A 16,528-nucleotide genomic window follows, 5' to 3' on the forward strand; every position below is an offset into this window, starting at 1 on the left:
GGAGGCGTCACCCCGTGGAAGCCGTCTTCTGCAGGGAAACAGCTATAGTCTGAGTCAGGGTGCCAGTGCCAGGTAGGAGCAGGGAGGACATCCCCAGTCTCTTCCTCCTCTTGTCCTATGATGCCATCCGCTGCTAAACCCAACCGGAAGTTAGCAGGCTAGAGAGGCTGGGTGAGGCAGTCCGCATGCTGCATTGGGCTCCTAAGGCCCAGGTCTGGGCAGAGAAGGATGCAGACTGGATTGGAGATTGGCAAATGGAGAATAACCCACATGCTTAGATACATTTGAGGATGAGACTCTCATCATTTGAGTTTGAAAAGTTCCTGAGATATTTTTGTCATCAAGATATAAGCTGACAAACAACTCTAATGGTTTAAAACTTGATGCCTTTAGGATACAGAGACTGTTGATTTGAAGATAGATTCTTTTGACATCATTTAACAGAAAGTGAAACTTTTCTTTGTAATTTCCTCATAGATATGAGGTTTGCCATTTAGTTAGCTCATATTTGTGTCCTTAATTTAATGCTGCAATTCTAATGACCTAGTTGGGAGAGGTTAGCACATGCAATTAGGAGATGAGGCCCTCCACAATGTTGTAGGCTTGCTTGATATCAGATATTTTTTGATACTCCAAGGTAGCTTTCTGGCAGAGATGACCATATGAAAGGTAGGATAGAAAAAGGGCCCTTACATTATCTAATGCCAGACAGAGCACTCTGATTCTCATGGGGAAAATGGGAAGGCATGGTTTCATCATTACTATTCTACGTGAAAAAAAAAAAAATAACCTTTCTTCCAATTAGTGTGACAGGAACAGAACTCTCCCAAATCAAACCATCTTTAGCAATAGCAAGATTTGCAGCAAAATTCTCTGAATGCCTAGTAAAAAGAGAACTGTATAATTCATTTTTCATTTTTAAACATTCTAACCTATCCCAAGCTACAGCTGGTCCTTTTAATAGTTACAGGAGAACAAACTGACCTTGTTATGTTGTCAGTTTCAGCTTTTAAACAGAGGACAAGGTTTTCCTTTGAATTTATATTTTGTATTTTATATCAAGCAGGAAAGGAAGCTTTAAGTCCTAAAGAAAGTCTCAGTTGGTTAGAAATAATGAAATGAAGAAGAGAATAGTGTCTTTTGGAGAGAAAGTAGCACTTTCAGATCCCTGTGAACCAGCATAGTACAAGGTTTTTGTTGAGTGCACACGGAGGTGTCTCTACAGTTAGTGGCACGTTCCTGTTTAGTGTATAAGGAGATAACTGCAGAGCCCCAAGTAATTGCTACTTCTCCAAAATATAAACATTATTCATCATTGTTTTCTAGCAAACCTCCCTGGAAAGTTTACATTTATTTTCCTTTTATTGAATAAATTGCTAGAACTCTCATTCTTTGTATACTCCAAAGACAAGAAAGACATTAGTGTCTGTGTGTGTGTGCTGTGACTGTGTATCTCTGAAGCAGACTATGAGTTTCACAAATAAAAATGAAGTTTGAGGAACACAGTAACCTTCAAGTCTAAATGCTGTCTTTTGCCATTCAGGCAGACATAAGAGTTATAAAGATTGTGTCTGCAGCTCAGCACTCTTCTTCTTAGCGGGCTTCCTATAACACTCACGTGAGCACCAACATAGTGGAAGCATGTTTTTCCAGATTATCAGTGTTGATAGCAAGTTAGCCAAGCACTTAAGGATGCTGGAGTAACTTCATCGAGGCCAGCACTTTGTTGTGGTGACTTTGTCTTATTGATGGATTACTTGTTATTGGTAGGCACATCCTTGAGAGAGTTAATTTTTTAGTCTTTGGGGTATTTTGAGTGTATGTTCTTTTCTTTTTAACATGATGCTTTTCATGTGTCTGCCATTGAGGGAAACTGATACACTTCTTTTGCTTTTAACGTAGAAACCAAGCCAGCAAAGGTGCCGCTTTGCAGTCTCACCACAGATCTAATAGCAAAGACATCCAGAACCTGAGCGTGGGCCTGCCCAGGGCTGATGAAGGTCTCCCTGCCAATGAAAGCTTCCTAAATGGAAACCTTGCCGGAGCTACCCTTAGCCCGATGCATACCAAAACGTACCAAGCGGGCACCCAGCCTGGGCCTACCAGCAAAGATCTCACCAACAATAACTTGCCACACCTTCTCAGCCCAAAAGAAGCCAAGTCAAAGACAGAGTTTGATTTTAATATCGACACAAAGCCTTCGGAAGGCCCAGGCACGAAGTACCTCAAGTCAAGCAGCAGATCTCAGCAGAACCGACATTCATTTATGGAAAGCTCTCAGAGCAAAGCTGGGACACTACAGCCGACTGAAAAGCAGAGCCGGCATAGCTATATCGACACTATCCCCCAGTCTTCTAGGAGTCCCTCCTACAGGACCAAGGCCAAAAGCCACGGGGCACTGAGTGACTCCAAGTCCGTGAGCAACCTTTCCGAAGCCAGAGCCCAAATCACAGAGTCCAACACCAGTAGGTACTTCCCATCGAGCTGCTTGGACTTGAACTCTCCCACCAGCCCAACTCCTACCAGGCACAGCGACACGAGAACTTTGCTCAGCCCTTCAGGGAGAAATAACCGGAATGAGGGTACTCTGGACTCACGACGAACTACAACCAGGCATTCTAAAACGATGGAGGAGTTGAAGCTGCCCGAACACATAGACAGCAGCCACTCCCATTCACTGTCTACACCTCATGAATCCTTTTCTTATGGACTAGGCTATACCAGCCCCTTCTCTTCTCAGCAGCGTCCTCACAGGCATTCCATGTATGTGACTCGGGACAAAGTGAGAGCCAAAGGCTTGGATGGAAGCTTGAGCATAGGGCAAGGGATGGCAGCCAGAGCCAACAGCTTGCAACTCTTATCACCCCAGGTACAATTTAGCACCTTGTCTAGTTCTGGTGGCTCATTAGGGGGAGGTGGTATAAGGGATATGAATAAGATCATCTGTAATTTTCCCTACTGCATTTAGGAAAGCAATACGTGTCCTAGTCTCTGGTTCTGAAAAATTATTTAGGGCCAGGCATGATGGCTTACTCCTATAATCTGAGCTCTCTGGGAGGCCCACGTGGGTGGATTGCTTAAGCTCAGGAGTTTGAGACCAGCCTGAGCAAGACCGAGACCCCATCTTCATTAAACAAACAAAAAAATAGAAAAACTAGTCGGGCATTGGGAGGGGGGCACCTGTAGTCCCAGCTACTTGGAAGGCTGAGGCAGGAGGATCACTTGATCCCAAGAATTTGAAGTTGCTTTGAACTATGATGATGCCATGGTACTCCACCAAGATGACAGATTGAAATTCTGTCTCAGAAAAAAGCATGGGAGAGCTGAGAAAGGGAAGGAGGGAGGGGAGGATAAGGGGTGTGGTACACCTTTTGGGGGCAGGACACAATTACAAGAGGGCCCTTATCTAACAAAAGCAACCAGCATAACCTGGTTCTGTGTACCCTCAATGAATCCCCAACAATAAAAAAATAATAATTTTAAAAAATGATTTAGATCAACTATTAGCCACTCAAGGGTTTGTTGTTGGTAACACTTCCTTTCTTAACTGTCCTTTTCTGGCACATCTTGTTGAGAGAGTCCCATTTTGATTATTACAAAACTCATCAGCTATATGGGCTAGTTTTTAGTTTTCTCAAAATTCAATGTGAATTTATGGGGATTTTCTTTAATCTTTCCAAACCACCTTTGCTACAATCAAAACTTTTTGCTAATACCTTATTCAGTATCTTAACTGAATGTACAAGTTCTTAGTTCATCCAGAACTATAGATGAATTTAACTTCAGGCCAGGGTAAATGTTAATTTTCAGTCTTTCAGGTTATTTTTTTTTTTTTTGAGACAGAGCCTCAAGCTGTCCCCCTGGGTAGAGTGCCATGGCATTACAGCTCACAGCAACCTCCAACTCCTGGGCTCAAGCGAGTCTCCTGCCTCAGCCTCCCAAGTAGCTGGGACCACAGGCGCCCGCCACAACGCCCGGCTATTTTTTGGTTGCAGCCATCATTGTTGTTTGGCGGGTCCGGGCTGGGGATTCAAACCTGCCACCTTAGGTGTACGTGGCTGGCGCCTTAGCCGGTTGACCTATAGGCGCCGAGCCTATTTTTAAATCTTAAGGCAGTATTTTTAGAATGGCACTTCATCTTACTGGTCATCAGGCTCTAGAACCGATACTAACCTTTTTAAAAGAGGTAATGTTCTCACAACAGAGCACATTTTAAAAATAATATTTTCACGATTTCATGTAGAAAGCCCTGTGTCCAGTGCCTGGCACAAAGTAAATGTCTAGCAAATTTGAGTTACTGCTGCTACTTCAGCAATGGTAGCGCTTTTACTTAGACATTGAACACCTTAGCTATGCCGGGTGTTCTCAGGTGCTCAAAAGAGTTGGAGAGGGTTCTTTGCTCTTAAGAAACTTATATTCTCTCAGGAAAGGTTAAATTTTATGTGATAACAATGAAATAATTAAGTCCCAAAGTAATATGGCAATGGTTATAAATAGTTGAGAATAGAGAGAGGTCATTGTGAGCCAGAGCAGTTAGAAATGCTTGTAGGGGCAATTAAAAGTCTTGATCTGTCTGGGCTAAAATGCATAAGCATGCTTTGGCTAAAGAGTTAAGGTATGTTCGGACAGGTCCTAGACTAGGCACCACGAGAGAATCTAGTTAGAAAGATGAAAACAGTAGGGCCCCTGCCCTCTTGAGCATGTGGGCTGGCCAGACACACTTGCCAGCAGATGAAGTTGTTCTGATGCTGTGAGGTTGCATTCCAGCTGGTATGCTAGAAGCATACCTATGTGTCAAAGGGGGCTTAGGAAGTGGCATCTGAGCAGGGACTTCTAGGAGGGTTGTAGAAAAAGTGAGGACAGTGTCAGAAAAGAGGCTTGAGGAGAGGAAAGAAAAGAGCATTGGAAAAAGAGGGAAGGCAATAGCATGGCATGCTTTGTGAGGTACAGCTTGTTCCACATTGCTGGAGTGAAAAATGCAAGATTTGGAGTGGCTTTTGCCATAATCCAAGCAAGAGGTGAGGAGAGTATGTTTGGGATTAAGTCAGAGCCAGTGAGAAAACAGAGTGTATCTTAAAGATATCTCACAAGTAGGAAACAAGATTTGTGAATTGAAGGATTGAATATAGGAAAAAGGAAGACTTCAAGGTTTTTTTCCCCCCAGGAGCTCCTGTTTGAAGTAGAAGACAGAGTTTTTTTAACCTTCATTTCACAGGTGGACGTGCTGAGGCTCAGAGAGGGTTGGCTGAACCTCACCCAAGTCTACCCAACTAGTTCATGGTGGGGCTGGGATTGTGAGCCCGTCTCCAGGTCCCAAGGCTCTTCCGCCATATCTTGCTGACATGTTGAGCTTGAAGTGACCTTGGGCCCATAGGAAGAGGGGTGCTTTAAGAGGTTGCAAAGATGGTGTAGTATCCACAAGAAAGGAGAGGGCAGGAGGTATACATTTGCAAAGGCCATGGGGAAAGTCGTAGGGATGGGCAGAGGAGTCCCTGTAGAGAGAAGAGAACCTCTAGTGCTTCCAGCCTGGCAGCTGCCTTTAGGAGATGGAGGTCAAAGCCGGGTGAAGAGTGCTAGCATTCCACATAGTGTAAAACAGAAAAGTAAGAAAAACAATAAGCTGTTTAACTTAGAAAAAGGTCAAATGATAGCTGTCTGAGAATTCCAGAAAAATGATTTTTATAAACAAGGTGGCCCTAAGCAATTTATAAACAATTACTGTAGGCTAAACACAGGTCAGAATGTTACTGAATTTATGTCCAGTTCACGAGATAGAGGGTTGAGCTGCAAGAAAATACAATTTTAAAGGCACAAAGGTGACAGAAAGCTTGAAAAGTAACTAAAGCTATGAGTAAGTCTTGGAAATCACTCATGCAAGATATCATGGCCACTTTCAAAAGCATGGGGATTCTTACTGAGTTTAGGTTAGATCCTAAAAGTTTATTTTCATAAAATACTTTTCTAGAGAACTTTGAAAGGATACAGGTGATTAAACTTAAGTGAGATCTTGTCATAAAGTAGAAAGAAAAAATGCTACATTGGATGAATTCCTACCCAAACTCCTTCCTCAGAATATATTTGGGGAGTGAGGTAAAAAAAGAGGATTGTACTTTAAATTTTAAATAAAATATTTTTGAGCGGGTCATGGTGGCTCATGCCTGTAATTCCAGCACTGGGAGACTGAGGAGGGAGAATTGCTTGAGCTCAGGAGTTCAAGACGTGCCTGAGTGAGAGTGAGACCCTGACTCCTAAAAAAATGGAAAAACCCATCCAAGCACCACAGCAAGCACCTATAATCCCAGCAGCTGAGGCAGTGAGATGCTCATAGCCCGAGTCTGAGGTTCCAGTAAGCTATGACGCCATTGTACTCTGCTTGGGGCATAGGGTAGGACTCTGTCTCAACAACAAAAAAATAAAATATTCTTGATATATATCGAGTAGGCTTGGGCTAATACTCTTTCTGTGTGTAATATACAGCTGTGCAATGCAGCTAACTCTTAATGATTTGGTAATTTTGTTCCTTACTCTTTTTTTCTAAGAGTAGAAAATGCTATATTTTTTCCCCTCAGTGAACACCATTGTGACCAAGTACTGTTCTTAGCTTGTGACTCACTTCCTTAGATAGGTAATGGTAGCATCTCTGAAGATGAGCACTGTCCTGATTATGCCTAAGAAAACACATGAAACTTAAGTGTTATCCTTGAAAAGATTGAGAATTTAAGCACGTAAACTATAGTAGTCAGGGAATTTGAAAACAAAAATTATTGATGACTTATTTTATTCCTCAATACATTCAAAATTCATTTGTTCCATCTGAATCTGCCATATAAGTCCTTCCTGCAAAATAATTTTGGATCTGCACAGTTCTTTTTAGAAAACTCAGCTTAAAATCTGCTAGAGATATTTTGGATTAACTGATGGAAACCCTAATCAGAGTGCTACTCAGAGCAATGGCAATGACTGTCTAGATATCAGGTCATTTTTTTTGTTATTTTTAATAATTAATCAAACTATTTTCAGGCTGACTTATTCCCTGCTTGCCTTAACTTTAATGAGAATTTCACTTTCCATTTGTGGGAAATTTGACTTATTTTATATTCATCAGATGATTCACTCTTTTGTGGGACAATTTGTATTTTAGCCAACTAACATTTTTTATTTTAGCTGGTTAAGGTTTTAGTTGTACCAAATAAAGACTATGATTTTCATCTTTAGGAATGGGATGCTCTTATAAATCCTTTTAAATTTGACTTGCAGCCTGGAGAACAACTCCCTCCAGAGATGACTGTGGCGAGATCATCTGTCAAAGAGTCCTCTAGAGATGGCACCTCCTCTTTCCACACTCGTCAGAAGACCGAGGTCTGAATTCTTCAGAGTTGCTACATTTTACAATGTCTCTAAAAACTGTTCATTCAATATCATTATAGGCTAGCTTTTAAAACATATTCACACCCAATCTCCCACAAATAAGTTGAACTGGTTTATAAAGTAAGTAGTTTTTCTCATGACATAATCCTGCGTTTTCTTTTAAACAGATCATTAAGTAAATTATAGATTGATTAGGCACTGTTCTAAGTTCATAGGCAACATTGTCCTTGTCATCAGTCTATGGTTTAACTCTTCTAAATTTGTTTCCTGCCTCAGGGTGGAGTGTATCATGACCCACATTCTGATGATGGCACAGCCCCCAAAGAAAATAGACATCTGTACAATGATCCTGTTCCAAGGAGAGTTGGTAGCTTTTATAGAGGTAAGCCTGCCTCTGACATTCACCAGGATCCCTTCTCTCCTCTCATCTCATTACACCTCCTGCCAGGGCCCCCTACCGCATTGGCGGGGCACGTTATTGTCACTGTTTTGACTAACTTCAAGCTAGAAGTGTTCTCACCTATGCCGTCACCTTCCAGCAGTTCTTCTCTCTGCCTCATGTCCCACTGCCTAAGTTCAGGCCCTCCTGGCTTCTGACTGGGCTCCCTGAGTAGCCTCTTAACTGGTCTCCCTATCTCCAAGGTACCCATCAAAACAGTCACTGAATGATCATTCTGAAGCTGTTCTTACCATGCCATTCATTTATTGGATCAACTCATAAAATATTTATCGATGTTACCCGCATGCCTGACACTGATCTAGCTTAAAGTGTGTCAGTAAACAAGACAGCCAAAGATCTCCATCCTCATGGAACTCAAATTCTTGGGAAAAGAGACCACAATAGTAAATGTAATAATTATAGAAAGCAATAAAAGGTGCTAAGTGCTATGGGGGGAAAAACATAGAGCAAAGTAATCTGTTACCCCCACTACTCCCCTCTGTCTCACCTTTTGAGAGGCCTTTGGTGGCTTCCCATTGGCATCAGGACAAAACCTGAATTCTCTAGGATGGTGTTCCAGACTTTCCATGGTTTGGCACTAGCCGTCATCTCTAACTGCTCCCTTCACATGCCCTCCACCCCCAGTCTCTCTGGTGCTCAGCCTGTGAACTTGCATTAATCCCCCTTGCTGGGACTTCCCTGCCCATCCCTGACAAAGTAAAGCCTTTTCTTCCGTGGCACCTTGTCTCTGCCTCTCACAGAGCGCTGAGCACCTTGCACTGGTTGTTGGTTGCATGCCTCTTGCAGGTTGTGAGCCCCTCAGAGATACTCAGTTCTCTTCATCTTTTCTTCTTTTTGTTCCCATTGACTAGCACATTGCTTGGCACAGTTTCATAAATATCTGTTGATTGAATGAAAGTAAAATTCCAAGTGTATTTGCTCAGCCTTAGAAATGTACTTTGATATCTAACAGATAACTAAAACCGATGCTTTGGGGTTGTGTGAACTCAGGAGACATTGGCAGAGAAAGGCAACCCCTTTGGGTAACTATGCAGTAATAGACCAGAACCCTTGGGAATCGTAGTACCCTGGTGGGGAAATGGACAACAAGTCCACAGGGTGGGAGCAAGGCCCCAGGGTCAGGAGGCTCAGCCGTGCAAAGTCCAGAAGAGTCACCATGGCCTTTGTGGCCTCATACGCCCACGTTGCCTGACTTCTCATTATTTCCATTGTTTTAGGAGGATGGCTGGAAAGGGATAGGAATTTAGGGTGGCTATTGATGGGGGCATGGAGAACTGCTTGGTCATTTTAATTGGAAACTCAAGCTAATTAAACACATAGAAGTATCATTCATGACTAAATGCGTATTGAATGATTAGGCTGCTCCACTACCTTCCACCCCTTTGGAACCAGCGTAACACAGTGAATATGCCTCTTAATGGTTTTTTTCTGATAACCATGATGACTTTAGAATCTTTTGGGGCTAAACTTTTAACTCAGATTAAAAATAATTGATAAAAAATATTATAGTGAACATGGGCAAAAGCCTTTTCTTCTACCAATGTAAGTTTATTTCCAAAAGGTATCATATGTATATCATTTCTACAAATGAGTAGAGAATATACTTTAATATAAAATGCTAATGAGATGTAAATTAGTCTTTGACCCTTGGAAATAGTTTTGTTTTGATTGCAAATGAATTAAATTGGCTAATGTCAGAGAAACACCTCATTTGTCTATTTCATGATCGAATTCAGGGTTTGGCAAATAGAACATTTTTATTTTAAAAAGTTCAGAAATAGAAAGAAAATATTTAAATAGATGAAACATCCACAGACATCTGTCATTTCAATGATATTATTAAGTCCTAGGGGAAGATTTAATGATATCATTGAAATGACAGATGTTTCCAAAATGCTTCTGTTTTCATTCCTACTGGTCAAGAATCAAGTGAAATGGTGTCATTTATCTTGATCTACAATCTTTATATCAAGATATTTCCATTCCTTTTGTGATAAAATTTGCAGTATCTTTTGATTATGACCAAGCTTAGAAATTGGCAGAAAAAGTTAGCAGGCAACTCCCCAAAGCAGAAAAGTAATTACTCTCATTTTTTTTTTTTTTTTTGAGATGGGGTCTGTCTCTGTTGCCTGAGTTAGAGTCATAGCTCACTACAACCTCAGACTCGTAGGCTCAAGTGATCTTCCTGCCTGAGCCTCCCAAGTAGCTGACAGTGTGTACCACCACACCTAGCTAATTTTTGTTTTTTATAGAGTTATGATCTTATTGCCCAGGCTGGTCTCAAAGTCTTAGGGTCAAGCAATCCTCCTGCCTCAGCCTCCCAAAGTACTGGATTATAGACAGCAGCCACAGCCTAGCCTAGCTACATACATTGTATTTTGTCTTTCTGTTCATTCTTGAAATAAAAATGTAAAGGTAAATAATATTTTTGTAGAAATAACCACATTTCTTTGTAATTTAGTTTAAAAAATATGAGTGACACTCATGTGGCTTACCCTTAAACTATAGTTGGTATGTTCCAGCACACATATTGTTAAGAATTACTTTAGGCTAAGAATATGTTTTATATAGTTGGTCTATGATAAGAAAGCCTTAGCTTCAAAGAATGTCAAAACAATGGCAAGTGGTGGTGGTAATGGCTGCAAAATTCATACTTGAAAATAGGCTAAACATTCTTCACTTTATCAGCTGACAGGTCAGGTTTCTGTTTTGAACACATATTACCTGGTATTAACTAATCCTTCCAGATTATGTCAGAAGTGGTAGGGGAGGGAGAATGTTCCCTGGAATGAATGGCTACACGCTCAGAAAACACAAGTTATGTGAAGTACAGATGAGGATTTTTACTTATCTGCTTTATTTGTATTAGAAAATATAATAGAATAATTTGAGAACTGCCTTGACCAAGTTATGTGAAGTACAGATGAGGATTTTTACTTATCTGTTTTATTTGTATTAGAAAATATAATAGAATAATTTGAGAACTGCCTTGACCAAAAGAGTACATTAATGACTGACTTTATCCTTATTCAGTGCCATCTCCACGTCCAGACAATTCTTTTCATGAAAATAATGTGTCATCCAGAGTTTCCTCCCTACCATCAGAGAGCAGTTCTGGAACCAACCACTCTAAAAGACAACCAGCATTCGATCCATGGTGAGTGTTTTGGTTTGTTTTTATTCTTCTTTTTTCTAATTGTAGATTTAAGAGTTCAAAGAAATTCTGGATGAACTTTTTAGCATTCTTTCTCCTGGTAGGCCTTTCTTTCTCAAGGGAGATTATTGGATAAGTAAAAGGTGATTTGTCATTATTTTTATTGTCATTATTGGATAAGGAAAAGGTGAACTTTTTGCAAATTCAGCATTTATATTAAATATTATCTAAGAGAAAAAGATCTCCTGAATCATTAAACACCTGATACCTCTTTCATTGCATTCTTTTGACATGAGTGGTGACTTTTGCAGTCTTTTTTTGTTGACATGGAACCATGTGCGGACACTTGGCTTAGCACTGTGTGCACATTGTCTCAATCCCATTCCATAGATAAGGCAACTGAACTGAAGCTTAGAAACATCAGGGAACCTGCCTGCTGCTGGACAGCCAGCAGCATAGAGAAGGGAGCCAGGATTTGGACCTAAATGGGCTCTGCCCCGAAAGCTGATGCTTTGCACCTCTATACTACCTGACTTTTTATTTTATTTTTTTTTATTAAATCATAGTTGTGTACATTAATACTATCATGGGGTACAGTGTGTTGTTTCCATATGCAATTTGAAATACTTTCATCCGATTGGCCAACATAGCCTTCATGTCATTCTCATAGTTGTTGTGTTAAGACATTTATATTCCACATTTAGAAAGATTCACATATACCCTTATAGGATAAATCATAGGACTGCCTGACTTTTTAATTCAGCATAAAAAAGACAGAAATAAGAGAACAGCCCTTTGTGATATCATATAAGGGTATTGGTAGTGAGAAGTTCACATAACATGGCAACTTTCCTTTTTTTTTTTTTTTTTAATCTTTTTGTGTCATGTCTAACAAAAATTTAGGAAGAGAATTATAATATGTATCAGGTTCCATGAAGAGATCTGTCTGGTGAGTAAGGACTTTAAAAAAATAGTAATAATGTAGACTTTTTATTCTCAGCTGCCCAGAATCTAGCTCAGAAGAGTGTTTAGGTTTACTTCATAGAACTTTACTAAGTTCTCCATCAAAAGAATAAAAGAGACATCACTGTAATACACTGAATTTAGAATAAGGCCAGTCTTTCAGAGTTCATGTCGGTGTCTGTTGCCAGAAGTCACAGAAGGGCTTCATGTCAGTACTCCTAACCCTATGTGCTTTCACAGTTTGGACCCTGTTGGCTGGGTTACATCAAGATTTAAGTGTCATTGTGCCCTATAGTGATTACTTGATTATTCTTAAAACAATAATAACAATGCCTTTTATAAAACCGTAAACATCCATTGCCTTACTTATAAAATGACACAGTCGTCAAATTAGTGACTAAGTATAGACTCTGGAAATAAGTATTTTGATTCATCGCAACTTGTAGCCCTGTGACTTTGTCCCTCAATTTCTTTATCTGTAAAATAGAGCTAAGAATAGCACCTCCCTCATAAGCTTCCTGTGATGATTAAATGAGGTAATATATAAAAAGCACCTAAAACAGTACCTGGCTTCATAAGGACGCATTAATGTTAGTGCTACGGTATTATCATTAATGTCATGTCATTTCCGTATCATTTGTCAAGTGTTTGTCTTCCACTTAACTGTGCTGATAAACTTATGTGTGTTCTTCCTCCAAGTTAGTGTTTTGTGCTCCCTAGTACACAGAAAAGATCTATGCATTAACCTTGGAGCACAGGATAGCTTCTTTTAGATACCACTGTTGACCATTTTCAGGTATGGCTTTGAGAAGCCATGAGAATAGTGTCTAAGTTGCGAGAATATAGAGGTACAGAAGAAATTGGTTTTCTCTTCTTCATCGCATAATGAAGTGATTTTAAAAGAGCCACTTCAGTTATAGATTACCTTAGACCTGTGAAAATTAGGTAGATCAGATGAAAATTAAGTAGAATAGACAGAATTAGTAGTGTATTCTTTCTTTCTTATAGTCAATTGGAGTAGAACTTATTTAGACATGGATATGTGTCCTGAAATTGAAAAGAAACAGAGACACAGTTGAGATGTTGAGCTTTAGCCAAGTCTCCGTCGGGTCATCCTTATTAGTATTGCTGTCATGAGACTCCAGAGAGTCCCTATAGTGCCAGTGATGAATCGGTTCTTTTCTTTTGCTCCCCCTACCCCTCATGACAATGCTGACACAGCTCCCTCCTGCATGACATCTAACTTAGTCTAAGTCATTAATTTTTTTTTTAAGAGTCTTACCCTGTCACACTGAGTAGAGTGCTGTGGCATCATCATCGCTCACAGCAACCTCAAACTCCTGGGCTTAGGCCAGCAGTTCTCAACCTGTGGGTCATGACCCACAGGAACTGTATTAAAGGGGCGCTGCATTTGGAAGGTTGAGAACCACTGGCTGAGGCAATCCTCTTACCTCAGCCTCCTGAGTAGCTGGAACTACAGTTGCCCACAATGATGCCCACCTAGTTTTTTCTGGTTTTAGTGGAGACAGGGTCTCACTCTTGCTTAGGTTGGTCTTGAACTCTTGAGCTCAAGCAGTCCTCCCAAAGTGGTGGGATTAGAGGAGTGAGCCACCATGCCTGGCCTCTAAATCTCTAATTAAACTTGACTCGTCCTGATTTTTTTTTCTTGAACAAGATATCTAATTGGTTTAATCATCTTCTTTATCCTGGAGAGAAATGCACATTTGATAAGTGTTACCAAAAGCTGAATGACTCTTGTGATGGTAACATAGTGAATTCCTTTTCTTAAATTATCACTAACCTAAGGGCAGTCTGTTTCTCCTTGATAGTGGTACTTCCGATTTCCTTTGAGAAGAAAATATTTGTACATTGTACACATTTCTTGCAATGGAAAAAATCAAGCTACTATGTCAAATTTTAAGACAATAAATAGATATTGTAACATATCCAGAGCTGTTATTCTGGCCATCTCAGCTATCTAGAACCTACTTGAGAACCGGGAGATGAGCAAAAATGCCTCAGAACAAGAAAAATAGAGTTAATGCATTCAGATTCATCATCTTTACCAATAATGTGACACCTCCACCTTCGCTCAGAACCTATTTATTCTCCTTTTGTGCCCAGTTATAGCAATTGGCACTGAGGTTGTCAGTGCAAGAAATAGTCCCAGGTAACAGTACAGCATGCTTTGGGTGGTGGGAGAAGGGTGATCTTTCCTCAAGCCCCCAGTGGGAAAATCATACATATCCTAGATATCCATGTAGAGCATATATTTAAAAAGTAGGCAGCTTGGGTGGCACCTATGGCTCAAAGGAGTAGGACGCCAGCCCCGTATGCCAGAGGTGGCAGGTTCAAACCCAGCCCTGGCCAAAAAAATAAAATAGGCAGCTTCTTTGCTTTAAAAGACCAAGTGTTTTAACACAATAACTAAGTAAATGACACAAAGCCTTTGTTAACCAGTTTGATGAAAATATTTCAAATTGTATATGAAAACACTACACTGTACCCCATGTTTGCATTAATGTATACAGCTAAAAAAGGGAAATAAAAAAGATGTTTAGAAAGACTGTCATCAAAATCTAGTTAAAATCCTGCTCTTTTCACTTAATATTATAGTTCAAATATTCCTGTATATTAGGGGATATTTTCTGAAGATATAATTTTTTTTAAGAAAGCTTCAGTGTTTTCTTTTTTTCCTTTTTCTTTTTTTTTTTTAAGATGGGGGTCTCACTCTGGCACCCAGCCTAGAGTGCATTGGCCCCATCATAGCTTACTATAACCTCCAATGTGTGGGCTTATGCAATCTTCCCATCTCAGTCTCTTGAGTTGCTGGGACCACTGTTTCTGTCTTTTTTATGGTTAGTTTGAGTAGAATTTAACATGCATATGTGTAAAAACCTGAAACGGTTGTTTTGAAAAGAAATAGAGGCACAGTTGGAATGTTGAGATTTAGCCGAGTCTCTATCAGGTCATCCTTACTAATATTGCTGGCATGAGACTCCAGAGAGTTCCTGTAGTGCCACTGATGAATCAGCTCTCTTCTTTTGCTCCCCCCACCCCTCACGACAATTTTTTCTATTTTTGTGGAGACAGGAGTCTCACTGTGTTGCTCAAGCTGATCTCAAAGTCTTGGCCTCAAGTGATCCTCCTGCCTCAGCCTCCCAAAGCTCTGGGATTATAGGTCTGAGCCACTGCACCTGGCAGCTTCATGGTGTTTTTCTGTCGTGTGGATGTGTAATAGTCTGCTTCCACACATATTTAATTAAATAAAGGCAGAGTGCTGCTCTGCTCATATTTTCTTAGCTATTCTAGTAACTTTATCACTGCTGGGTATTTAAAGCCATAAATATTAATTACCTCTGTCACTTTTAACATTTTTGCCACTCTTTATTTTAGGGAATAGCTGATAGAAGAAACTCAGAGTTTGAGAAAGTGACTTTCGGCAGCCATAAAGCTATTCAAATTTAAAAGAGTCCATGGAAATGTGCATTTTTCCAGGATAACACTGGTTGCGAGGCTTTTTAAAGACTGTAAATTCAATTAAGCCATATAGGTTCTCTTTTAACATACAAGTGGCAACTTCAGGCCACGGTGTTCTCTTTCACGTCTTTTAATGTCTTCTATTTTTATTAAAACACTGGGTGGTGTCAGTGGTGTAAGCTTAATGTCAATATTTTCAGAAGCTTTTTTTTTAATTGTTGGGAAAGCATTGAGAGTGCAAAGAACCAGGTTACATTGCTGTGTTTGTTAGGTAAAGTCCCTCTTATAATTGTGTCCTGCCCCCTTCAGAAGCTTTTTTTTCTTCATAAGTGCTTTGTATTAAAGCTTTTCTCCTATTTACATATTTTCTTAACTATTTTTATTTAGGTTTAATAAATAGATAAAAGAATTAATAAATAGGACTTTTCTAGTTTCAGGCAATCTTATAATGTTTCTGTAGTAACATTGATTTTTATGTTCAATGTCTTGGCAAGCCACTAAATAATAAACTTGTTGAGCTGATTTTTAAAAGGTAAATAGAAAAAGATGGTATTGAAAATGTTTCTGTTCTTTCTCTTGGAGAGTTATGGAAAAGGCATCCTTTAAGCCATGTGCTTTTCAGAATCTCTAATTCTGAGGTTTTCAACAGCATGAAAATGGTCCTGCAGCAGTTACAGATCATTTGTAATGATGCTCAAATTGCTATTTTGAGTGAGCCTGTGCCAAAGGGTAATCGTTAACCGTGGCTGATTAGACTCAGTTCCTCCTGTGCTTTTTAGAGGATCTTTACCTATATGCTTGATTCCTCATGGCTATTGGAACCTGGTGTCATGCATTTTCAGTGTTCATTATATTTGTCACACAATATCAAGAGAATGATTGAAAGATCAATATGATAAAAATGTCTTCTCATTTAGGAAAAGTCCTGAAAATATTAGTCATTCTGAACAACTCAAGGAGAAGGAGAAACAAGGTTTTTTCAGATCCATGAAAAAGAAAAAAAAGAAATCTCAAACAGTAAGTAGATGGCCAATTTCTATATATAATGACATATATTTCTCCATTACTGTGTGGTTACTTTACACTTCGTTCACAGCAAAGTT

The 16,528-nt window shown here is 39.8% G+C and overlaps 1 protein-coding gene across 1 annotated transcript in view; it reads left to right on the plus strand.

Moving 5' to 3' along the window:
* The window catches only part of CDKL5 (cyclin dependent kinase like 5), a 198,420-nt gene that overhangs the window by 165,406 nt on the left and 16,486 nt on the right, over positions 1-16,528 (plus strand). Inside the window, exons 13-17 of the mRNA XM_003791877.3 lie at positions 1,903-2,869; positions 7,258-7,359; positions 7,645-7,750; positions 10,862-10,985; positions 16,343-16,442. Coding sequence (XP_003791925.1) covers positions 1,903-2,869; positions 7,258-7,359; positions 7,645-7,750; positions 10,862-10,985; positions 16,343-16,442 — 1,399 coding nt within the window. The remainder of the gene's footprint in view (positions 1-1,902; positions 2,870-7,257; positions 7,360-7,644; positions 7,751-10,861; positions 10,986-16,342; positions 16,443-16,528) is intronic.

Source organism: Otolemur garnettii, unplaced genomic scaffold (assembly GCF_000181295.1).
Source record: "Otolemur garnettii isolate 467f Iridium unplaced genomic scaffold, OtoGar3 scaffold00051, whole genome shotgun sequence".
Classification (NCBI taxonomy): Eukaryota; Metazoa; Chordata; class Mammalia; order Primates; family Galagidae; genus Otolemur; species Otolemur garnettii.